This window comes from Mobula birostris, chromosome 19 (genome assembly GCF_030028105.1).
Source record: "Mobula birostris isolate sMobBir1 chromosome 19, sMobBir1.hap1, whole genome shotgun sequence".
Lineage (NCBI taxonomy): Eukaryota > Metazoa > Chordata > Chondrichthyes > Myliobatiformes > Myliobatidae > Mobula > Mobula birostris.
Window position 1 is genome coordinate 27722156 of NC_092388.1, and position 26705 is coordinate 27748860.

Consider the following 26705-nt stretch of genomic DNA (forward strand, 5'->3'; position numbering starts at 1 on the left):
ACTTACTCCCATGGTTTATGTGCTTTCACTAATTACAAGGACATAGCTCAAATGCATTCAGAGAATAAATTATTCCTGTCTATTCACTGCAGTTTGTAATAATATAATCTCAGTAAAATAATATTAATGTTAGTTAAAGTTGTACCAAAATGGCATAAAATGAAGATTGAGAGGCTGTTGGAAGATCATGATTGCAGAATAATGCAACATAATAGCATGTGAATCACAGGGGAGTTTATTAAAGAAATTGATTCTATTTCCACCAAAGAATTATAGAGGAAATAAAAAGATAATGAGTTTTAAGCAAGAGATTGAGTGAGCGATTGAGAGATAATGAAGATATGTATTACCGGGTTGGAATACAATTAAAAGGTTTGAATGGCATACCAAGTCTTCTAAACCATGAAAGTGTATGACTGTTGTATAACACAGTATCTTTTCTCGCTACAGTAGTTTACATAATGCTCCAAGATTTCCTGATGTATACATGCTGGGATTGTACCTACTTGTACGCTTAGTCACTTCACTTGCCGCAGTGTTCAGCCCTCCTCCTGTGGCTTAAAGAATGCAACGTTGATTATTTCTCACTACCCAAGAAATCTGAAACAGCTTATAATATCCTGCATTTAAATAAGAAAATAATTCTCCAACTTGAAATCCCTGAGCTTCTATGTCAAGACTCCAACCTGTATGTGTCATTGAAGGAGCAGGTTTCTGTTCCTATCAGTCAGGCTTGGGATTTCCAGAGTATGTTGCCTGACCTTACCCATTATTGTTTTACAGTTGTGAGATCCAATTCTGAATGAAATTCCAAGTCCTGATCTATTTATTTTCTCTTATGCAAAATGTGTTGTCAGAATTGCAGTGTGAGCAATTGCAGCATTGAATGCATGCTGCTTAAATTATGTATGAGAGAACAGGAGACATCCTTATGTAATGTTTTGTAAACTCTGAAACATGAAAGCTAATTGTGAGCAAAAGACTGGGAGCCCAGGAGAATGGGTCTTACTTTGTTCTTTACTGTAGCATGATGTGCATGTATGACACGCTGGCAGTGTATGACATGCATGTGCTTTTATATATAACCCGTAATTAATTATTTAAGCAACAAAGAATGCTTAATCAAGCAACAGATATACAATATTACTCAAATATTACTGAAATATTAAATGCACTACAATTCTCCCTGCTTAGCTATAAATTCCAACTTAATATAGAATGCATCTCAACTCATACACATATGTATATATAATACTGCATAATAAAACTACTATATAGACATCCACAGCATAGTAAATTTTATATTGTCTCATTCAGGCCTAAAGATTTAATCACCGTGGATGATTTCTTATGTTTGCCTTTTCTGATAAAGAAGGTCACTATGGTTGGCAGGTGAAACTTGTAGTTGTGAAACAAACTCAGGTTCTGGGGCCTTCTCCTTGGTATTTGTACGAGTTGACTCTGAGACTGCAGGGAGTGGTTCTGATAGCTGTGGACACCTTTCTTCTCCTTTTCTCAGCTATTCTATTTGGATCTACTTGTTTCTCTCCTGGTCCCAGCTTCTTTCTCTCTCTGTTTATCCTGCTCTCAATCTCTTTCTCGGCTGCGCTCTCTTCCCTTATCCTTGGTTGTCTCACGATCCCTACCACAGTTCACTCTTCCTATCTCTTCTCTCCTTTTTAACCATGTCTTCCTTTTTCTCGCCTTTGTTTTTCTTCTTTTAGTTTCTTCTGAGTATCTCTGAATTTGCTAACCTCCCTCATTTATCCTCTACCATTTCCATAGCACTTACACCATCTTTCTTTTTCCTTTTTCTTCTTTCAAGGATGCACATTTTGATCCTGGGAAGGTACATTTAATTCACCGATGTATTCTCAGAGTTGGTATCAGATTTAATTTCACCAGCATTTGTCTTGAAATTTGTTAACTTTACCGCAGCAGTACAATGAAACACATGATAAATAAATATAAAGCAAAACAAAAAACTAAGTTACATTAAGTATATATGTCTATTAAATAGTAACTTTATCACTGACTTCGCATCATAGATGAAGTTATGATTCGCAGCCGTAGCAATCTAAAACGAGAATTTTTGATGTTTTCTATCATTTTCAATGAGAGCTGACTTTGTTGTCCATGATGCAAACACTAACCCTAATTCTTCTATTGTTCCCTTTGCAATCTTATCTCTCTTCTTGGTTTCCTCATCCAGAGCAGACAAATCCAGTGCTTTTGTATCTCCCTCGATTCCATTCTTTTTGGCCTTTCATTGTCCAGTTGGGCTTTGGTCTTTGCATTTACTTTCATTAGTGAGTTGTTGGTGACCTTAAAGTAACCACAGAATCTGACAGAGCCATTGGCATTTCCCATGGGCTCCACTCAACCTAGGAAAGAATTCCTTCAGTCCTCATGCAGTCTAGCTCACTGGCTACTTTAATATGGATGGTATAGGGAACTGGATGGGTTTTGTAAAACTTGGGTGTGGCATTTTCATGTAACACAATTTTACCTTTGATATGTTTGAGTTTTCCAGTTCCATCTCTGAACACTGCTGTGGCATCATCCAGGAGCTTTCTTAATTTGTTTTCAGTTGATGTGGCAGTCAAATTGTGGATGGATCTCCAATAAAGTTGCAGTTTCTCAACCAATTATGCCCCCACAATGTTGGCTCTCCTATTTTTACTACATGCAAAGTCCAATGTCGCTTGTTGATTGATATATTTCACTAGTTCAAATGTCATCCTCATAGGAGTTCTCACTTCTCCAGTATAAGTTTGTATTTGGATATCTGTGGACTTCATTTCAGCACCTTTGGAATGCATTTCAAACTCATTTTGTTGAATGACTGAAACAGCCAAATCAGTGTCCAGTTCCATTTTAATTAATTTGCTGTTCACTTCTGGTATAAGCCATATTGCTCATCTATTGCTGATTTTCACATTTTAAAATTCAATACTACCCAGTCCTGTGCCTCTCTCATCATTATCAGATTGTTATCAAAAGTATGCAGATTAGTACTGTTCTTGAAAATGTAACTTGAATTTTTAGCTTTTTCTCTTCACTGTGCAGTCCATTTACTTTTGTCTGCCTGGCATGCTCTTTGTATGTGTCCTACTTTGTTTCATTTTCTGCAAATTTCTGCTTTAAATTTGCATAGCTCAGGTGTATGTGACTTCCTACCACAACGATAACACAATTTATTTGGCCAGGCTGGTTTCTGTTTGGACGTTACACTTTTGTTCATGCTCATGTTCATTTGTGACTGCAACTCAATTATGTGTCTGTCTGCAGATTACACTGATGCAACTATTTCAGCTGCTCTTTTAAATGTAAGTTATATTCCAGTACTCTTCCTTTTGAATTCACTTATGAAACTTAAAACATTCTGCAATCAACAGTGGCTTCAGTTCTAAATGTTCTTGCTTTAAATAGATAGATACTTTATTGATCCCAAAGAAAATTACAGCAGCATTACAAGTGCACAGATATTCAAGTACACGTATTAAAAGAGAAGTTAGAAAGAATAAAAAAAAAGTTACTTCAAACAGTCTAACAGGAGGGGGTCTTCACTTCCCTGGCTATTGGTTGACTCATTATGGAGCCTATTTTATAAGGGTAAGAATGATCTCATATAGCACTCTTTGGAGCAGTGCAATTGTTTTAGTCTTTTACTAAAAGTGTTCCTCTGTTCAGCCAAGTCGGCATGCAGAGGGTGAGAACATTGTCCAGAACTGCTAGGATTTTCTGTAGAGTGCTTTGTTCTACAACAACCTCCAGTGTGTCCAGTTTGAAGCCTATAATAAAGCCAGCCTTTCTAATCAGTTTATTGAGCCTGTTGGCATCACTCATGCTGATGCCATTACCCCAGCACACCATTGCATAGAAGATCGTACTAGCGACAACAGACTGGTAGAATATGTGAAGGAGAGGCCTACATACACCAAAAGATATCAGTCTCCTTAGGAAGTAGAGGTGACTCTGGTCCTTCTTATACACAGCCCCTGTGTTGGTGCTCCACTCAAGTCTGTCATTCAGCTGCACCCCCAGGTACTTGTAGATTCTCACCACATCCACGTCCTCACCATCAATAGTAACAGAAAGCAGTGCAGGCTTAGTCTTCCTAAGGTCCATCACTGTCTCCTTTGTCTTACTGATGTTGAGCTGCAGATGGCTCAGTTTGCACCTCCACCAGAGCCCTGTATTCATCCTCCCACCCTCCCTGTGTATACCCAACTATTGCTGAGTTATCAAAGAATTTTTGCAGGTGACATGACTCAGTGTTGTACCTGAGGTCTGAGTTATATAGGTTAAGCAGGAAGGGAGCCAATGCGATCCCCTGTGGGGCCTCAGTGCTGCGCATAGCCATATCTGACACACAGCTCTGAAGCTGAACATACTGTGGTCTGTCAGTCAGGTAGTCCACTACCATTATCCAGGATATAATGGAAGTGCCAACCGGCATTGAATACAGTTTCCCCCCGCCCCCCAGCAATTACTTTCATAATATCAGCAAAGCTCAGTTTGGCTGGTTTGTTTGGACACGTTAAACCTCTAAGCAAACTGTAATGCTTTAAATCCAATGCACTCAACAAAACTGATATTTCATTCTCATTGGCTATTCCATTTGCTTCAAAATACTGCTCACTTAGCTTAGTATGCATAAATGCATCTGTCTTTTCGGTGTAGTCAGCTATTTCTGCTTACGGTTATCATCACCGGTACTTTCTGTTTATGAATCTGTGAATTTGTCCGTTTTCTGCTTTTATTTCTGTCAACTATCTTCCTCCCCATGCAAAGATTAAAAAATGTGCTGCACTGCTTTTCTCCCCCCACTCAACCATTTCTCACTACGCATTTTTTTAACTCTATTATCTTGCTGTGCTTCAACAGGTGGGTTCTCATCGTAGGTTCATTTAAAAAATACCTTGTCTCCTCTGCTGTATTTTGTAATGCAACAGTGTGAAGTATGCCATGCACGTATTTTTACATATAACCCATACTGAATTATTTAAACAACAAAAAGTACTTAATCAAACAATATAAATATAATGTTTCTCAAATATTACTGAAATATTAAATGCACAACACAATCATTATAATTTGAGTATTAATGGTTACATTCAAGATATTCAGCACTGGCTTAAAATATATTAATGGGCCAGAATTCACTGTGGGAGAGGTTACTGACGTTCATAACATATTGCATTTAAATGCCACAGTAGCTCTAAAGTAAGGTGGGGGTCTGTTGATGTTGCACAGTGACACACCTAGCAGAGCTTCTGTTTCACAACTTCAGCAACATAGTCACAGGCAAAATTTCCACATTCTGTCTGTGAAAATGTCAACTTCCTCTGAGTGTTATAGTTTTCCTCTCATTCCCTAAAAACACACTGGTTGCAAGGATAATGGGTCACTATAAATTTCTCCAAATGCGGAAGTGATTCTGGGGTGGGGTAATTGATTAGTTGATGGGAAAGTGGATAGAATGAAATAGATTGGGATAAGATTAGTGTAAGACTGTGGTTGATTAAGATCAGTGCAGACTCAGTGGCCAGAGGGGCTGATCTCCATGTTGCATCGCTCTATGATTCTGTTCACTGATATCCAATGTGAGCCATATTGTGACAATATTCCTTTCCTATTATCTTGCTACCTGGTTCACCTTTGTAGTTCCTTGAATGATGCAAATATTATACTTTTGCGATTTTAAGAAACTTACCACTTAATGTTAAATCTTGTCCACTTTAGTCTTAGTAAACTGTGAATATGTTACCTTTCAATTACCATCTGACAATACATTTGGCATTGAAAATCAAGTGTAAAGTTTATTCAATATATTCTTACATTTACTAGGAACTTACTGTGGTGTGTTGGTGTGACAAATGATATAAAATAATTCTAAGAGTAAAGAATTATATGAAAGTAAGATAGAGGTTAAAGTACAGAAATGGAATAAAATGTCCATAACTACATGAATACCAGCAAGCATTTAGAATTAAACAGCATTATAAAAAAGTGGTTAAAGTGTTTACAGTGCAGTGATACCTTTGGCAACCATTAGATATGCTAATGCTTAGCCACATGCTGTCTCTCTTTTTTCAGCTGCTCTACCTGACATATAATTAAATTTGGACATTATGGTCAGTGCTCCTTTCTCGGAGTATGTATGCTCTGATTACTTCACATTTCTGTGAGCTGAATTCTTCAGTCTGGTCAGTTGATGGCGCTCTCGCCTTAGAGTGCAATGTGAAGAGTTCTATTTCATACTGGAGTTGTGAACCCATAAATCTCAGTTAACTTGTTGCTGTACTCAGGAGTAACACATACACAATGCTGGAGGAGCTCAGCAGGTCACACAGCATCAATGGAAATAAATAAGCAGTCGACGTTTCAAGCTGAGACATCGGAGTAGAATTAGGCCACTCAGACCATCAAGTCTGCTCTGCCATTCCACCATGGCTGATCCCGGATACTCCATACACCTGCCTTCTCACCATATCCTTTGATGCCCTGACCAATCAGGAAACTATCAACTTCTGCACCAAATATACCCATGGACTTGGCCTCCATCACAGTCTGTAGCAGAGCATTCCACAGATCCACCAATCTCTGGTTGAAAAATTTCCTCCTTACCTCTGTTCTAAAAGGTCATCCGTCAATTTTAAAGCTATGCACTCTAGTTCTGGATATTCCCACCATAGGAAACATCCTCTCCATATCCACCCTATCTAGTCCTTTCGACATTCAGTAACATTTTAAATTCCAGTGAGTACAGCTGCCAAACCCTCCTCACCTGTTAACTGCTTCATGTCTGGAATCATCCTCGTGAACCTCCTCTGGACTCTCTCCAATGACAACACATCCTTTCTGAAATATTGGGCCCAAAACTATTGATAATACTCCAAGTGCTGCCCGACTAGTGTCTTATAACGCCTCAGTATTTTCTCCTTTCTTTTATATTCTATTCTCCTTGAAATAAATGCCAACATTGCATTTTCCATTTTTACCACAGATTCAACCTGTAAATCTTCTGGGAGTCTTGCACGAGGACTCCTAAGTCCCTCTGCATCTTTTATGTTTGAATTTTCTCCCTATTTAGATAATAGTCTGCACTATTGTTCCTTTTCCCAAAGTGCAGTATCATACATTTCCCAAAACTGTATTCCATCTGCCAATTTTTTGCTCATTCTTCCAACTTGTCTAAGTCCTGCTGCAATTGCATTGCTTCGTCAGCACTACCTACCTCTCCACCTATCTTCCTATCATTCGTAAACTTTGCCACAAACCCATCAATTAGACACTAGACACTAGAAAACTACAGCACAGTACAGGCCCTGCGGCCCACGATGTTGTGCCAACCCATATATCCTTAAAAAAAAGTACTAAACCCACACTACCCCGTAACCCTCTATTTTTCTTTCATCCATGTGCCTTTCCAAGAGGCTCTTAAATACCCCTAATATTTTAGCCTCCACCACCATTCCTGGCAAGTCATTCCAGGCACCCACAACCCTCTGTGTAGAAAACTTACCCCTGATGTCTCCCATAAACTTCCCTCCCTTAACTTTGTATATATGCCCTCTGGTGTTTGCTATTTGTGCCCTGGGAAACAGGTCCTGGCTATCCATCCTAGCTATGCCTCTCATAATCTTGTAGACCCCTATCAAGTCTCCTCTCATCCTTCTACGCTCCAAAGAGAAAAGTCCCAGCTCTGCTAACCTTGCCTCATAAGACTTGTTTTCCAATCCAGGCAACATCCTGGTAAATCTCCTCTGCACCCTTTCAATAGCTTCCACATCCTTCCCATAATTAGGTGATCAGAACTGAACACAATACTCTAAGTGTGGTCTCACCAGAGGTTTGTAGAGTTGCAACATGACCTCTCTACTCTTGAACTCAATCTCCCTATGGAAAGCCTAGCATCCCATAGGCCTTCTTAAATATCCTATCAACCTGTGCAGCAACCTTGAGGGATGTATAGATTTGAACCCCAAGGTCCCTCTGTTTGTCCACACTCTTAAGTAACGGACTATTAACCCTGTACTCAGCCTTCTGGTTTGTCCTTCCAAAATGCATCACCTCACACTTATCCGGATGGAACTCCATCTGCCACTTTCCTGCCCAAATCTGCATCTTGTCTATATGCTCATGTAACCTTTGACAACCTACAGCTCTAACCACAACTCCTCCAATCTTCATGTCATCCGCAAACTTACTCACCCATCCTTCCGCTTGTTTATCCAGGTCATTTATAAAAATCACAAAGAGCAGGGGCCCCAGGATAGATCCTTGCGGCACTTCACTAGTCACCAAACTCCATGCAGAATACTTTCCTTCCACTTCAACCCTGTTCTTTCTTCCTGTAAGCCAATTTTTTATCCAAACAGCCAAGGTTCCACTAATCCCATGCCTCATGACTTTCTGGCTGAGTCTCTCCGAAACTTCATCCTTAATTATAGACTCCAACACTTTCTCAACCACTGAGGCTAGGCTAACTGGCCTGTAATTTCCTTTCTTTTGCCTTCCTCCCTACTTAAAGAGTAGAGTGACATTTGTGATTTTCCACTCCTCTGGGACCATGCCAGAATCAAATGTTTCTTAAAGATCATGACGAATGCATCCATTATCTCTTCAGCAACCTCTCTCAGGATGTAGTCCATCTGATCCAGGTGACTTAACTACCTTAAGACCTTTGAGCTTGCCTGACGTTTTTTCTTTTGTAATAGCAATGGCACTGATTCCTGTTCCATGACACTCATGGACCTCTGACACACTGCTAGTGTCTTCAACAGTGAAGACAGATACAAAGTACCCATTAAGTTCGACTGCCCTTTCTTTGTCCCCTATTACTACCTCACTAGCATCATGTTCCAGTAGTCCAATATCAGTACTCACCTCCCTTTTACTCTTTATATAACTGAAAACAAACTTTTAGTATCCTACTTTATATTATTGGCTAGTTTGCCTCATATTTCATCACTTCTTATAGCTTCTTTAGTTGACTTTTGCTGGATTTTAAAAGCTTACAGGTCATCCAACTTCCCACTCACTTTTGCTACAGTATATGCACTTTCCTTGGCTTTTATGGAGTCCTTAACTTCCCTTGTCAGGCACAATTTGAGAACTTCTTCCTCTGTGGGGTATATCTATCCTGTGCCTTGTGATCTATTCCCAGAAACTTCAGCCATCTTTGCTCTGCCATCATCCCTGCCAGTATTCCCCTTCAATCCACCTGGGCAAGCTCCTCTAAGCTCTTCTCACATGCCTCTGTAATTCCCATTGCGGTACTAATACAAGTGACTTGTGTTTCTCCCTCTCAAGTTCCAGTATGAATTCAATCATGTTACGACATCTGCCTCTTAAGGGTTCCTTTATGTTAAGCTCCCTTATAAGGTTATTACACAACACCGACTCAAAGATAGCTTTTCTCCTAGTAGGCTTGAAAACAAGTTGCATTCAACAAAATCCCTCTCTCGCGATCTGACACCAACCTAATTTTCCAATCCCCTCGCATATTGAAGTCCCCCCTTACACTTGTGACATTACTCTTATTACATGTCTTTTCCAGCTCCCTTTGCAATCTCAACCCCACATCTTGGCTACTATTTGGAGGCCTATATATGATTCCCATAATGGTTCTTTAACCCCTTCAGTTTCTTAATTCCACCCGCAAAGATTTAGCATTCTCTGACCCCATGTTGCCTCTTTCTAAAGATATAAATCCATCTCTTACCAACAGGGCCACAGCACTGTCTTGAGCTTCCTGCCAGACATTTTGATACAATGTATATTCTTTGATGTTAAGCTCCCAACTATGACCTTCTTTCAGTCACGACTCAGTGATGTCCACAACATCAGACTGCCCAATCTCTAATTGCGCCACGAGTTCATCCACCTTATTCCGAATGCTACATACGTTTAAATAAAACAACTTCAATCCTGCATTCTTTGCCCTTTTGAATTTTGCTTTTGTGGTACAATTTAACTCTTTGCACTGTCTGCAATGATGTACCCAATCATTGGTTTAACCTTCCTTACATTCAATTACATCCATCGTCCACTAGTAAACCTGCTGGCTCATCTTCAGCTCTATCATATTGATCCCCATCCCCCTGCCATATTAGTTTAAACCACTCCCAACAGCTTTAGTAACCCTGCCGGCTAAAATATTGGACCCCCTCAGATTCAAGTGCTACCTATCCCTCTTGTACAGGCTATAACTGCCCTAGAAGAGGTCAGAATTATCCAGAAATCTGAATCCCTGCTCCCTGCCACACACTTATCTGTCACTTCATTCTTTTCCTATCCTCACTGTCGCATAGTACAGGCAGCAATCCCAAGATTACTACCCTAGAGGTCCTGCTTCTCAGCTTCCTTCCTAACTCCCTGTATTCTGTTTTCAGGACCCACTCCTTTTTTCTACCTGTGTCGTTGGTACCTATATATACCATGACTTCTGACTGCTCACCCTCCCTTTTCAGGATATCGTGGATGTGTTCAGAAACATCACGGACCTGGCACCTGAGAGGCAAACTACCATACGTGTTTCTTTCCATAGAATCCATAGAATCACCTATCTGCTCCCTTAACTATAGAGTGCCCTATTACTGCTACCTTCCTCTTCAGTTCCCTACCCTTCTGAGCCACAGGGACAGACTCAGTACCAGAGGCACGAATGCTGATACTTCCCCTGGGTAGGTCATCCCTCCCAACAGTACTCAAAATGGTGCACTTATTGGTGAGGGGTACAGCCACTGGGGTGCTCTCCACTATCTAATGTTCTCCATTTCCTCTCCTGACAGTCACCCATTTATCAGTCTCCTGTAGCCATGGGGTGACTACCTCCCTGTAGCTCCTGTCTATCACCTCTTCATTTTCCGTAACGAGCCGAAGATCATTGAGCTCCAGCCCTAGTTCCTTAACACGGATGCTAAGGAGCTGCATCTCAATGTGGCCATTGGGTGGCTGGTAGTCTCCTGGAAATCCCACATCTGATACCCAGAACAGAACACTGACTCCTATTCACTCAAGGGTTAAATAAGATAAACAAAATAAGAAATAAGAAATGAACCTACCTGCTTACCTTGCCTCCATCTGTTCTCTCCAAAGCCCCACTGAGCCAAAGACTTACCACTCTGACCATGACCCCTCAGCTAAATAGTACCCCTCTTTTATAGAGACTGGGTTTTTAAAGCTCTTTGCCAGACTTGTGCGAAAACGCTTCTACTGCGTCTGCGTAGTACTCCAATAAAATGCCTTCTTCAGGATTAGAAAAGAATAACATTTGGGGGTGTGGGCAAAACTCAGGAGCTTCATTTGGGTAAGGCTTTCTCTGTTCTCTTAGATAGATATAAGTTAGATAGATGTGAAAAACAAGGAAGCAGATATTTATTCATTGATCAATGTCATTAAAAGAAAAGACATGGTTATCTTCACATTATTGTTTATGGGTGCTTGGTGTGAACATTGCTGTTGCCATTTCTCCATTTTAACAGTGACTATACTTAAAATCGAGAGCATCATTGGTTGTAAAGAAATTTTAGAAGTTATTTCTTTCTCTGATTCTTGAGCAAATACCCAATATTTGCTACGTCCTCTGAGGATCCAGCTGCTCCTTGGGGAACAATGAATTATTTCCATCATTCAGTTATTATAGAGAAAAATATCATAAAGTTGTAACAAACAAGGGAAATCTTTATGTTTGTTCCATATACTGGGACAGCAAAGTACCGTACCATAATTGTCCTGTGATTAGGCTAGGACTAAATCCAGGAATTGTTGGCCAGCACAAATCAGAGGGTTAGAAGGGCCTGTTGTCTGTTGTATCTCAACAAATAAATGAACTAACAGACAAATAAATAAATAGATAGATAAATAAGTATTTACTCGATACGCCAAATCGCCTAACTCTGCTCCTATGTGTTATAGTCTTAAATGCAGGAGCAAACTTTGCTAAAGATATTTTAGCAAAAGTCAGTGCCTCAGGAACAGAAATGGCTTTGAGTGTTTGCAGTTTGTGACCACTGTTGAAGTGATCTAACTAAAAGGGAATGAAGATTTCTGTACACTATATCTGTAGCCAGGCCTTTGAGGTGGAATATACTGAGATGTAGGGAATGCTATAAGATAAATAAGATAATAATATGATGCTAGGCTACTAATTACATGCTTGAATAAAGGTCAATGCTCCAAAGTCTAGTAGAGCCACTTTTTTTAACAGAACACTCAGTCATCTATTCTGTTCTTAGGCGGCTCATTTGCTGCTTGTTTCAGTTTAACATATTTCTTTTTGACACCATTGTGCAGTTCTCCATCTAGTGGGAGGTAGGATTATTGACTGGATTTGATTCTACCATCTGCACAATGTCTGATTTCTTGAATAAAAGTCAAGTTTGAGTTTATTGTCATATGCATGAGTACATGTGTGCCCAGATGCAATGGAAAACTTATTTGAAGCAGCATCACGGGGTTAGATAAGCAACATTTGCTGGAAAAACATGAGTTTAACATAAATTGTAAACAAATTTAACAAGAACGAGCATAATGGTCTATTTTAATGCAAAACGATCAAACTGTAATGATTAAGGTTTTTTGGGTTTCCTCAAGAAACTGCGACTTCAGGCTTCTGTACCTCCTGCTTGGTGATAGGTGCACGGAGGTAGCATGGTGGAGGTCTTTGATGATGGATGTTGCCTTCTTGAGGCAGCATCTCCTGCAGGTTCTATCAAGGGTGGGGAGGGATGTGACCATGATACATTAGGCTGAGTCCACTACTCAGTCAACTTAATCATATCTGGCTTTTGGCTTTTTTTTTTGTCCACACCATTGGACATTAGATTCGATTAGATTGATTACATTGATGCTTCTCTGCCCCCTGAAAAATTCCAGTAGGCATCAATTAGGGATGGACAGTAAATACTGGCATTATTTCCATGAAAAAATAATAAATAAAGGAAACAAAGAATGTGTCTGTATACCTCACCTATTTTATCCACTTTGATTCAGTCCCTCCCTACCTACATCTGTGACACTTCACATGCTCTCAACCTCTGCAATGACTTTAAGTTCCCTGGCCCTGATCGTCTCATTTTCATTGTGGATGTCCAGTCCCTATACACCGCCATCCCTCATTAGAAAGGCCTTAACGCTCTCCACCTCTTTCTGGACAACAGACCCAAACAGTTCCCCTCCACAACCAGCTGGCAGAATTGGTCATCACCCTCAGCAATGTCTCTTTCAGCTCCTTCCACTTTCTTCAAACCCAAAGTGTAGGCATGGGCACTCGCATGGGTCCCAGCTATGCCTGCCTTTTCATTGTCTACGTGGAACAGCCCATGTTCTAAGCCTACACAGGTATCGCTCCCTAAATCTTCCTGTACAATGTCGTCGACTGCATTGGTGCTGCTTCCTGCACCCATGCTGAGCTCATCAATTTCATCAACTTTGCCCCCAACTTCCACCCAGCCCTCAAATTTACTTGGTCCATTTCTGACACTTCTCTCCCCTTTCTCAATCTTTCTGTCTCCATCTTTGGAGACAGTCTTTCAACTGATATCTTTTATAAACCTACTGGCTCTCACAGCTATCTTGACTATACTTCTTCCCATTCTGTCACTTGTAAAAATTGTCATCCCCTGTTCTCAGTTTCTCCATCTTCGCCGTATCTGTTCTTATGATGAAGCTTTTCATTGCTGAACAACTGAGATATCTTTCCTTTTCAAAGAAAAGGGCTTCCCTTTCTCCACCGTCAACATGCATCTCTTCCACTTCGCACACCCCTTGTTTCACTGATGGCATTCCACCCTGTACTCCTTCCACCCTTCCCCCGCCCTTCTCATTCTGAGTCCTTTCCCCTTCCGTTCCAGTCATGATGACAGTTTCAGCTCGAAATGTCAACTGTTTATTCCCATCCGCACATACTACCTGACCTGCTGAGCTCATCCAGCACATTGTGTGTATTGCTCTGGATATCCAGCACCTGCAATACCTCTTGTGTTTAAAAATGTGGTATTTTTTCCTCACACAAAAGTATAAATCTTCTTTCTAAATGACATGCTGAACAAGTCAATTTTGCATTTTGCGTGAAAGAATGTCTAATTACAACATTTCAAATGGAAAAATAGACCAGTATTGTCTGGCATTTTCAACTGAGCAGAGTCATAGGGATATCTTCTCCATATTCACAGCAAATTCATACAAACTTAGAGGAATACGGAGGGTGCAATCAGCAGTATTTTAATGTCACTGGCTGTTGATTTCCATCTCCCCTGTTGGAATCTGATTGTGTGGTGCTTACTTACTGAAGTCATTGCAGAGAAGTTTGAAAGTTTGTTCACACAGGGAAATGTCTCCAAGTGGGGAATTGTAGACTAAAGCAAGCAGTGAAGAAATAAGGTGGATCAACAGGGTGCTTTCATTAGCATTGGTATTTTCTTATCTCAGTACTACTTCTGATTTTATCTTTTTAATGGATTCACTAAGGCTGCCGCTGTTTCATATTCTTAACAATAGATCTCCTAGGCAGTTTCTGATGCATATTGTCAGGAAGAACATCATGCAGTCATAAATGGAAGAAAGCTTAGCTGTTGCTTTCAATTTATGAGTGAAAGACAGGTTATCACCACAGCCTGCTTTTCTTTTGTTGCCATGAACTTATTTAAGAATCCATTTATATTAGAGAAACAAGTAGAATCATTTCTACAGTACAATATGGCAGTTGAATTCACCCCATTTATATTGCAAGATACACTCTACAGCACCTATGGCAAAAAAACGGTAGTTTGACGTGCACTGGTAAAGAAAGGTCACAAACCATTACTTCCAACCAGAGAGCTTTTAGATGACTGGTGTACAATGCAAACAGTTCAATGATGTGAGAGTAGCCGTACAAAATTGCAGATTAATTCCCATGTCTGCATTCTTTTTTATTCAATTAATAAAACAAACTGAGAAGCAGTGGTTGGAATGGATACATTAATTATGAAGCTTATTGGAAAAATATTGATTTGTAAATGTGAAATTTGCATATAAAAACTGTATGAAAGCAATGGGGGTGGTTAATTCACTGACTGAATACACATGACATTAAAGGATGAAGGGATAATTTGAAGTGAAGTGGCTCAGCAAGGCTAAAGTCTTTAAAGTTTTCTGTTGTGTACATACATCTACTGATGCCTCTGGACACATCTTCAGTGATGTTCCTGAAATCATCGGGTGTTTCGGGTCTTTCAACATCATACACCCTCCTCCAGGTGACCCAGCCGGGGCTGTTCAGACTCCAGCTTGTGTCCAGATGGCTAGCTACTTATGACTCCATGGCTCCCCTCTTTGGTGCCACAGCCATCTTGAGGCCTTCTCTGCCGTATCGGTGGTACTGCGGATGGCTCTCCTCTGCCTCTCTCCCTCGATGCCCAAAATACTGAAGGTCCTAGCTAAGGAACAGGTTGCGAATACCCTACAACCAACCTCCACTCGGAGACACCTCGCTCTCCATCCAACCTGCTGACAGTTGCTGACCAGTCCTAAGTACTTGGAGAGCTTCCTTTCAAAGGCCTCTTCCAAGCGATCTTCCCATGGGATTGTCAGCTCCAGCAGCAGCACTTGCTTAGTAGACTCAGACACAAGGACAATGTCTGGTCGCAGGGTGGTGGCTGCGATATGGTTGGGGAACTTGAGAAGTTGTGCTGCTAATGGTAGAGATTAACTCTGTTTAACACATGTACGTGTGCATACACACACACACACACACACACACACACACACACACACACACACACACACACACCACATGTTCAGAGCTAACTTTGCAACTAAAAATGCATTTTAGCAGAACAGAGAAAATTTAAAGCAATTAGTAAGATTGAAATAGATGACAAAACATTGTAGAGTGGCATATTGGAGTAGTGATGTCCAAGTTATTTTTATGTCAGTAGGGCCAGTCTTCAAATCTAAATTACTTCTAGTACCCAGTTATGAACCTTGTTTTATAGATACTCATGTTTCTATTCCAGGGCATGAAAACATAGAGAGATTATGAACAGTTTAACACGTTAAGATTTATATCAAGATCCCTTAGTTCAAGTTAAGAGAACTGCACCAGGCGTTTACAGATGTCTGATCACAAAATTTTGTTCAAAATTAATTTTATAGCTTTAGTAGTCTTATAAATCAACTACAGTTTTTGATACCCAGTACCTAATTACTTTTTTTAAAAATCACTATGTCAAGATTTAAAATAAAACTATTTAATTCACCCGAGGATGCTTCCTCAAAATTAATAAGACATATTGTGCTACTTCTTAGAGCCCATATTGAAATCAGTATATACTCAATGGTCACTTTATTAGGTACCTCTTGTACCTAATAAAGTGGCCACTAAGTATATGTTCATGGACTTTTGCTGCTGTAGCCCATCCACTTCAAGGTTCGATATGTTTGGCATTCAGAGATACTATTCTGCACACCATTTGTAACATGGAGTTATTTGAGTTACTGTCGCCTTCCTGTCAGCTTGAACCAGTCTGGCTATTCTCCTCTGACTTCTCTCATTACGGTGTTTTTTTCCCCACAGAAATGCTGCTCACAAATTTTTTTTTGCATCATTCTCTGTAAACTTTAGAGCTGTTGTCACTTAGATCAAATTTCTTCCCCATTCTGAACAACAGCTGAACCTCTTCACCATATCTGTATGCTTCAGTGCATCGATTTGTTACCACATGATCGGCTGACTAGATAGTTGCATTAATGAGCAGGTGTACAGGTGTACCTAATGAAATGGCCACTATGTGTATATTACAGCTTCATGATTTTCAACAGCAAACCAGTAGTGCATATTTGACTCAGTAGAGAAAAATCGTGAAGAAAAATGTATTCAAGGGCAAAAGGGGTAGGAAGCTCTGTTACTATTTCCTTTTTTATTTTCAGAAACTTTTCTTCATCAGCAAGACAGCTTTGCAGAAATTAAACAGTCTCCCTCATTCTGAGAGACTTAGATCACTGCAAATCAATAAAATCAAAGAGAAATTAATTTCTTCTATGTTGAATGAACACAGAACAACAAGTAGCTTCATTTTTTACAAGTCTCTACAAATCTCTGCTCAAGTAAATATTAAATATTCCTCACAACTAAGAATGGAGTCTGAGTCACCATTTGGTACTAAAAATATATACTTACAGAAAATGAGACCGCTTACTTTGTTAAAGTTGAAGATATGACAATTTGTGTTCATTCTTGAGACAAAGAGCTTGTTCAAGAAGTCAGCCACAAATTCAGAATCAGGTTTATTATCACTGGCATGTGTCGTGACATTTGCTAACTTAGCAGCAGCAATTCAATGCAATACATAATATAGAAGAAAACAAAAGTAAAAATAAATAAATAAGTAAATCAATTACACTATATGTAATTTGAATAGATTAAAACTTGTGCAAAAAGAGAAATAACATATATTTAAAAAGTGAGGTAGTGTTCATGGGTTCAATGTCCATTTAGGAATCGGATGGCAGAGGGGAAGAAGCTGTTCCTGAATCGCTGAGTGTGTGCCTTCAGGCTTCTGTATCTCCTACTTGATGGTAACAATGAGAAAAGGGCATGCCCTGGGTGCTGGAGGTCTTTAATAATGGATGCTGCCTTTCTGAGATACTGCTCCTTGAAGATGTCCTGGGTACTTAGTAGGCTAGTACCCAAGGTGGAGCCGACTAAACTTACAACCCTCGGCAGCTTCCTTCAGTCCTGTGCAAACCCACAGCAGACAGTAATGCAGCCTGTCAGAATGCTCTCCATGGAACATCTATAGACTGTTTTGAGTGTTTTTGTTGACATACCAAATCTCTTGAAACTCCCAATGAAGTATAGTCACTGTCTTGTCTTCTTTATAACTACATCGATATGTTGAGACTAGATTATGTCCTCAAAGATCTTGACACCCAGGAACTTAAAACTGCTCACTCTGTCCACTTCTGATCCCTCTATGAGGATTGGTATGTGTTCCTTTGTCTTACCCTTCCTGATTGAATACTTAGATAATAAAGATAGGCACTAAGGTTAAAACTGTAAACAAGACTGCAAAGCTACTTAGCATCTATTTATGTGTGTGTGTGTGTGTGTGTGTGTGTGTGATTATTGTGTTTATACACACTCACTGGCTACTGTACTAGCTACCTCATGAACCAAATAAAGTAGCCACTAAGTGTATGTTCAAAGATCAAAAGTATGTACAGTATACCATATACAGCCTTGAGATTCATCTTCTTGCAGGCAGCCACAAAATAAAGAAACACAATAGAGTTCATGAAAAACCCCACAGCACAAAGACAATCATATACCTAATGTGCTAAAAGAAAGAACAAATTGTGCAAGCAATGAAAAAACAAACAATTCACAGAACATGAACTGCTGAGTTAACAAATGTAAATCCATTGCCACGTAGCCAGTTCAGTGGAGCAATTGGCTCAGGAGCCCAAAGGCTGCAGGCCACAACAACAGAGCAAGGTTTGGCACTGTAGCCAGTCCAGGAGCCCAAAGGCTGCAAGCCACAGCCACAGAGCCAGGTTCAGTGCTGAGGCAAATGCAGATGGCTGCTGGCTGCGGCTGTAGAGTCAATTCAGTGCTGAAGCAAGTAAAGCCTCTCAGAGCAGTCAGCTGAACACCAGTCCATCCTCCTCCTTCAGCCTCAATGCCTTAATCTGTTTAATCTGGCTCAGCACTTAAGTTAGCCAAACATCAATTTATTATCCACTTTTGAGTCCAGGCCCCCTGTCCCCCCCACCCCGTTTTAATCTGGCCCGAAGATTCAGTCCGGCCCCAAGACTACTACAGCAACGTCTGCTGTGGCCATGCCAGTATTCTTGGGAGTAGAGTTCACCAAATATTTCAGGACACCACAAAAAAGCCAGGCCATACAGATGATTCTAAAGCATTCCTCCTAGTGTGAAATCATAGGTCGCTGATTGCAGTGATCTTAGTACTGAAAATTTATATTTAGTAGGATTGTTAATAGTTTTGCTGGCTGACTGTAAAGAGTCGCCATGCAATCTCGCCAGTGCAATCTTAGTTTGTGGTCTTATTTAGCTGCCGTCCACTCGAAGGTTCAATGTGTTGTGTGTTCAGAGATGCTCTTCTGCACACCACTCTTGCAATATGTCATTATTTGAGTAACTGTCATCTTTCTGTCAGCTAGAACGGGTTTCGCCATTCTCCTCTGACCTCTTTCATTAACAAGGTGTCTTCACCCACAGAACTGCCACTCATGGTATATTTTTGCACCACTCTCTGTAAATTTTAGAGACTGTTGTGTATGAAAATCCCAGAACATCGGGAGTCCCTGAATTACTCAAACCCTCAAACCACCCTGTCAGGCACCGGCAATCATTCCACAGTTAAGTTCACATAGATCACATTTCTTCCCCATTCTGAAGTTTGGTCTGAACAACAAATGAACCTCTTAACCCAGTCTGCATGTTTTACGCATTGAGTTGCTGCCACATGATTGGCTCCTCAGATATTTGCATTCATGAGCTGGTGTAGAGGTGTACCTAATAAAGTGGCCACTGAGTGTCTGTGTTGACAGGAAGCTACAGACCTGAGGCCTGTCTTTCATTCATCATTTAAAAGCAATCTCTGCCAATAGTGGTATGATTTTGCCCCTGTTCAGCCACTTTTCCTCTTTTTAATGAAGAATATCAGCATACTCAGCACCAGTTTCTTCAGATTACACTGAGATAACCTAACCTCAGAGACATCAACATTCATCGCTAGTTTACAGTTAATGTTTTCCCATATATTAAAGAGATACTGAATGAATAGTTCTTTTTGATTGCCTAGATAAGGTGCATCGTTATTCAAATACATTTGCATATGTATTTACATTTAAATACATTTCAAATAACGTCTGTCAAAATGCCAACCCATGTCCCCAATTACAAACTGAAAAGATACAGTTTTACCCCAGCAGATTGATAGTATAACGCCTATAATAGGTCAACTGAATGACATCAATTCTGCTAATTTGAAGTAAATCTCAAACTTACCATTTCACAATGCAAAAATATTGCCAAAGGGAATACAGAAGTTCTCTTACCACATCGTTCAGCTGAACTAATATGCAATTTCCCATATCTAAAATAGTACATGAAATCGCCATACAATTTAAAATGATTCCTTATCAACGTTTAAAGCTTTAGTTGGACACAGTTTTTCATTTAATGCAAACAAGCTGTTTTACAGAAAATCTTGAATGTTTTCATTAGACACGCCATGTCTTATTGTGAATTTACGAAATTAAAAAAAATAATGCTGTATTGAAGGATGAGGGAACACACACGAGTCCTCTTAGATGGATCAGAAGTAGAAAGAGTGAGCAATTTCAAGTTCCTGGGTGTCAATATCTCTGAGGATCTAACCTGGTCCCAACATATTGATTCAGCTACAAAGTCGGCACATCCACAGCTATACTTCATATGGACTTTGAGGAGATTTGGTATGTCACCAAAGACACTTGCAAGTTTGTACAGGTGTACCGTGGAGAGCATTCTAACTCGCTACACCACAGTCTAGTATGGGGTGGCTACTGCACAGGATTGAAATAAGCTGCAGAGAGTTGTGAACTTAGTCAGCTCCATCATGAGCACTGGCCTCCGTAGTATCCAGGGCATCCTCAAGGGGCGGTGCCTCAGAAAGGTGGCATCCATCATTTAGAACCCCTATCACCCAGGTCATGCCTTGTTCTCATTGTTACCATCAAGCAGGAGGTACAGGAGCCTGAAGGCATACACTCAATGATTCAGGAACAGCTTCTTCCCCTCTGCCATCTGATTTCTGAATGGTCATTAAAACCATGAACACTACCTCACTATTTTTATATTTCTATTTTTGCACTTCTTATTTAATTTAGCTATTTAATATATATATATACTTGCTGTAATTTATGTATTCTTTTTTGTTATTATGTATTGTATTGTACTGCTGTCGCAAAGACAACAAATTTCACGACATATCCCAGTGATATTAAACCTGATTCTGATTCTGAACTGGCAGCTAATTGACAGAAAGTAAGTTCACTTCTGTACAGTTCATATCGATTGATTATTGTTGCTGCTGTTGCCTTTTCATGAAATTTCTTTTGTTTTACAGGCAACCCTGGGTTAGTCAGCAAAGTCCCTGTGACCATTCAGGTTTTAGACGTTAATGAATATGCACCAGAATTCTCAGTGCCTTATGAGACCATGATGTGTGAAAATGCCAAGTCTGGTCAGGTACAGTATCAATGGTGTTGGGGGAGAAACAAAAACTTAAACATGTCATAGTTTGTTAAGGAGTCCAGGCAATAAATAAGACATAGTTAAGAATTACCTGGGTGCTACTGCTTCTTAAACTTTGAGTACAGATCGGTTCAATAAGAGCATGGCAGAAAACAATGCAAGTAGAATTGCTTTCATACTTCATCTATGTGTACAGATTCAAGGAAATTTTAGGATAATGTGCTAATAAGCAGCACCGCATAAGGCCAAACCTAAATGATGGAAGAACTCAATAGGCCAAGCAGCATCTATAGAGGCAATGGATTTCCCACAGATGCTGCTTGAGTTCTTTCAGTAGTTTCTTATTTTGCTTCAGAGTCTTACGTCTGCAGTCACATGTGGCACCATATCAGGCCATGTCAACTTATGAAACAGTGAGGGAGGAAGGTAGGGTCGGGGTGTGTAAAATGTGAGCAATTGACAGAGGGAATGGGAAGAGCATTATTAGCAGTCACATTTTCCTTGCTAATCTCATTGCCCAAATGCTAATTCCAGTCAGCAGGAGCTGCTGACTCCTCTGTCCATCGTCTCTGACCCAGAAGATAGAGTTAGTGGCAAAAGAGTGAGTTAGTGAGAAAGAAGGATTTAAACACTTTGGAAGAAAGATCAGTATAAGCAAAATTCCACCAGCAATTCTGACCTCACACTCACACTCCCACTCCCAAATGAATATTGTTGGCCATAGTGGCGGTAAAGAGGATGGGATGTGTGGGCAAACTCTTACTGAAGGGAGAGGAAAGCTTCTGTGAGTGGATAGTGCATGTGTTCATTCTTCTCTGAAGACTATTCTGCCACTTTTTCTAGCCAACCATCTGTACCACAGATGAAATCAGTTTGTTAAAATTATGTAATGAGCAATTCCACAATTCTTGTTTAACTGTCCCAGTATATAACAACTGTACACTTTTGCATCCTCCTCCCCATTTCATGTAGCCATCATAATACTATACAGCATTCCCTGAAGTTTTAATTCAAATTCTGCTGTCATACCTGCAGTGCACTGATGCTACCCAGATTATAATGCCAATGACCACTATGAATTTAAAAGAAGTTGCTCTGATATCTATAACCAGCCTCTTTTGACAGCTAGATTAAAATATAGTTTGCTGTGCAAATTTATGCTTGCATTGTACTGGATCATCAGACAAATTAATTTCATTTCACTTCAATTCATGTTTGGTCACTTTGATATTTCATAAATACATGTACTAAATATTAATGTTAGATAGCACTAATTTTGATCTGATCACCTGCTGCCTAGCTAAGTCACATCATTGTTATACATCTCACCTTAACTTTTATGATATGAATGTTAGGTTCAAATATCTAACGGTTGTGTTATTTTTTGTGACATGGGCATTGCCGTAATTGATGAAAGCTTCTGGATAATGAGTGAAAGCAATACAGCTTGTCTGCTCTGCCTTTGGTGTATGTATCTAATTATTTGTACATAGGGGAAATAAATAACGTACCTCCAAATGTACCTAGATTAGAAAGACCCAGGTGGCAAATCGGATCCATTGTTACATCTCCAGAAAAGGGACTTCAGGACAGATTGTAAACAACAGGAACTCTGCAGATGCTGGAAATTCAAGCAACACACTTCAAAGTTGCTGGTGAACGCAGCAGACCAGGCAGCATCTGTAGGAAGAGGTGCCGTCGATGTTTCAGGCCGAGACCCTTCGTCACGATGGATTGTAACCCCTAACACTAGATGGCGATCTAGGCTGATAAAAATGTGTGCTTCCTATTGTCTGCCCTTACATAATTCTTTTCAGGTTACTTTTAACAACTGTGAAGTCAGAGTAAGGATTATCATCTGTGTTGTAAAGGTGTGCAGCCATTATAAATCATTATTTCAGTATACACATTAAATGCAATCTATTCTAACTCACTAGGAGTTATTTTGATGCAGAAAATATATTGTATATTTAATTTTATTTATAGTTCTTTCAGATTTAGTGATTATTTTTCACCCTGATTAAGGAAAGCCTGATCTTTCCAGTACTCACTAATGCATGCTCCAGTTTCTCCTCGGGTCTTGTAGTTGAGGTCTTGAAGAACTTAATGCTTCAATGTGCCTCAATATGCACCGAAGTAAGTTTCACCAACAAATAAAATTGATTTTAAATGCTTCCTTCCAAGACTAAATACCATGCACTGTTGAATTCTTACAGAGAAAAACAAAACTGCACTTCTACCAAAAAGAGAAATAGTCACTTGAAGCACGAGTAATATTCCTTTCCTGAGTAGTGAGATGCCGAAAAAAAAACTTTATGCTCCATATATGCTGACATTATCAAAGATCACAGCTCTCTAGTCCAGCCCATACTGAGTGAAATTGCCATGGAGAATTATATCCCCTTAATTCCTCACGATAAATGTTCCAGTAACAAGTGATATTGCTCCCGCAATGTTTAGTGACGTCAGGAGCAATGAACTTTCAATTGTCTTCGGCTTGCAAGAGTCCTTGAAAAATAGTTAAAAAAAGATTCTTTTTGGCAGAGGGATGTTGAACTCCTGAAGACTGAAATGCTAAAGATGAGAAATAAATAGTACCAGAGCCAATAATGATGAGTATCTTCCAAGGCTACAGATTGATATTTCAATCGGCCAGAAAGCTAAACAGGGAAATGACAGATGTAATTTAAGTCTGATAAGTGTGAGATGCTGGTATGGGGTTGTCTAATAAAGCTAGGGTGCACATTATCAATGATAGGGCTCAGGAAATATTAAGGAGCAAAAGAACTTTGGAGTGCAAGTTCGAAGATCACAGTTGGTGGCAGTACAGGTAAATAGGTGGTGAAGAAGGCATAAACTTACTTAACTTCATTAATTGAGATGTAAGGCAGAAGAGTGGGGAGGTGAGAGGGATGGGGAGAGAGGGGTGGAGGGGGGATGATGATGAAGGTTGGGGGATGGCTGGGTTAAACAGTCAAAATATAATTGGCAAATGGTTGTATTGAATGTAATTTGTTGGTGTTGCAATAAAAAATTAATAATAAAAAAAGAAGAGTGGGGAGGTGTTGGTACAACTTTATAAAATGTTGTTCAGGCTGCGATCTGAATATTGTGTGCTGATCTTATCGCCTGACTATAGGAGATAATGGCCTGAAAAGGGTAAAGATATTCACCATGATATTTTATGAGATGAAATACTTCAGTTATGAAACTAGATAGGCTGAGTTTATTTTCTTTGGAGAGACAAGGCTTTGGTGGATCCTGACACAAAATTGCAGAAGGTGCAAATAAGGCTGTTAGTAAGAAGCTATTTCAAATGACAGCGGTGTTTAAAGACAAGAGAGTTAAGGTGAGCAGCAAGAAGTCTAAAAGGGTCCTGAAAAGAGATTAATTTTTTTTCACCCAGAAGGTACTTTTAATATGGAATACAAGGCCTGCAAAGGCAGTGGGGGCAGATACTCTCACAAGAGTTAAAAAGCAGCCTGTTAGCACTTGGATTGCCAAAGCATGGTAGGGTAGTAAATGGGATTACTATGGATGAGAGTTTTTCAACCTGTGGTCCATGGTTAATATTGGGGATTTACGGCATAAAAGGGTTGGAACCCCCTGCTAGATGCACACTTGTATTTAGTGTGCTGCTATGATTCTTTTACTCTCAACAGAGCAATATTTCACAGAAAAGGAAATATCCAGACATGTGTTCAATCCCTTGAATTTGATGTTATCCTTTCTCTTAAAGATTATTTGGGCATTATCATACTTGGCAAGAGAGTGTTTTACAGAAGGTAATTTGTCAATAGATTGATAAAAATGATGATGTAAGTATATATCATGCTTAATAATGTACACAGGATATTACTGAAGGACTGTAATAGTTAAATATTCAATTGTCAAATAGGTTTCTTTCTTACAGTTTTACACTTAGTAAACTGAACCTGGAAATTTTGCTAGAGGTTCCCGATCTCCAGCAATAACTCATAGTGGGAGATTAACAAAAATGCAAGAAAAATGGACATTTGTTTTCACTCACGCTTGCGTTGAGACTGGAGAATAGGAAGTAGCTTGTTGCCAGGCAACTGACAAGTGCGAGCCTTGATAGCTACATTGGCGGATGCCTGGAGCACTTCAAGTGAAACATGGTGCACAACACAGCATTTTATAAAATATACAGCTACATTTCTGCCATTTCTTCAGCATTATGCTTATAAGCTCCTTCACCATCATAAGGTTCAGTGACTCAGAAGCCACTGTTTACCTCCTACATGTCAGCAAAAAAGCTGAATATATATCTGCCTGCTCAGATATTTATTACATCTGCCTGTCATGTGATTGTCATCATCCTATTTTCATACATTCCTGGGTGGCAATATGGCAAACCTTCCATTATTCCTTTTAAAGGCATTGTGAGTCATATCTGGAAAACCAGTTCCACAGATTTAGTATACAGAAATTTAGAGTACTATTACAACTGTCTATGGTATGGCAGCAGGCACTACAGAAAGAGGCCCTTTTGTCCAATGAGTCAGCATTGACTATCAAGCACCAGTAATCCCACACTAATTCCACTTATTCTCCCCACTGTCCCATTGACATCCACTCCCATATTTTGCCAACAGCATGAACATTGATTTCTCTAGCTTTCAGTGATATTTCTCCTTCCCCTTTCACTCTTATTCCATTCCCTATACTGGCTCCCCTCTGACCCCTGTCTTCTCTGACCTCTCTCTTCTCCTCAACTGCCTGTCACTTCCCTCAAGTGCCCCTCCTCCTTCCCTTTTTCCCATGGTCCGCTTTCCTCTCCCGTCGTTCTTCTTCCGCCCTTAACTTTTTCTACCTATCACCTCCCAGCTTCTCCCTTCATTCTCCCCCACCCACACACCTTCCCACTGATCTGGCTTTACCCGTCACCTGCCAGCTTCTACTCCTGCCCCTCCCCAAAAGTTCCTTTTCAGAGCTCTTACCCTGATGAAGGGTCTCAACCCAAAATGTTGACTGTTTATTCCTCTCTGTGACCTGCTGAGTTCTTCCGGTATACTTTAAATGTTGCTTAACACTTTCAGTATAGTTATTCAATATTTCGATAAATACAAGCTTTATTTTGAGAGTTACCTGCAATACAAATGATTGATGTGCCAACATTTGATGATGGCAATGAAAACCAAAACATCTACAGATGCTGGCAATCTGAAATATAAACAAAATAAATGCTGGAATTACTCAGCAGGTTAGGTTGCATCTGACGAAAGAAAAGTTAGAGTTAACTTTTCAAGTTGAAAGACCTGGATCATTAATTCTGTTTCTCTTCTACAGATACAGCCTTACTAGCTAAGCATTCCCAGTATTTCCTGTTTTTACATCCATCTTTAATCTATAATGACGGATGGTAATCCAAAGTAACATTCCTCTCCAGTTCGGGTAATGCAGAGTAATGTTCCTCTCCTTTGACT

At 39.9% G+C, this 26705-nt stretch overlaps 1 protein-coding gene across 3 annotated transcripts in view; it reads left to right on the forward strand.

The window, feature by feature from the left end:
* Positions 1–26705, forward strand: part of LOC140212487 (cadherin-12-like) — a 309387-nt gene that overhangs the window by 255698 nt on the left and 26984 nt on the right. For all 3 annotated transcript variants that reach the window (XM_072283351.1, XM_072283353.1, XM_072283354.1), the window contains one exon: positions 21131–21252. In XM_072283351.1, coding sequence (XP_072139452.1) covers positions 21131–21252 — 122 coding nt within the window. The remainder of the gene's footprint in view (positions 1–21130; positions 21253–26705) is intronic.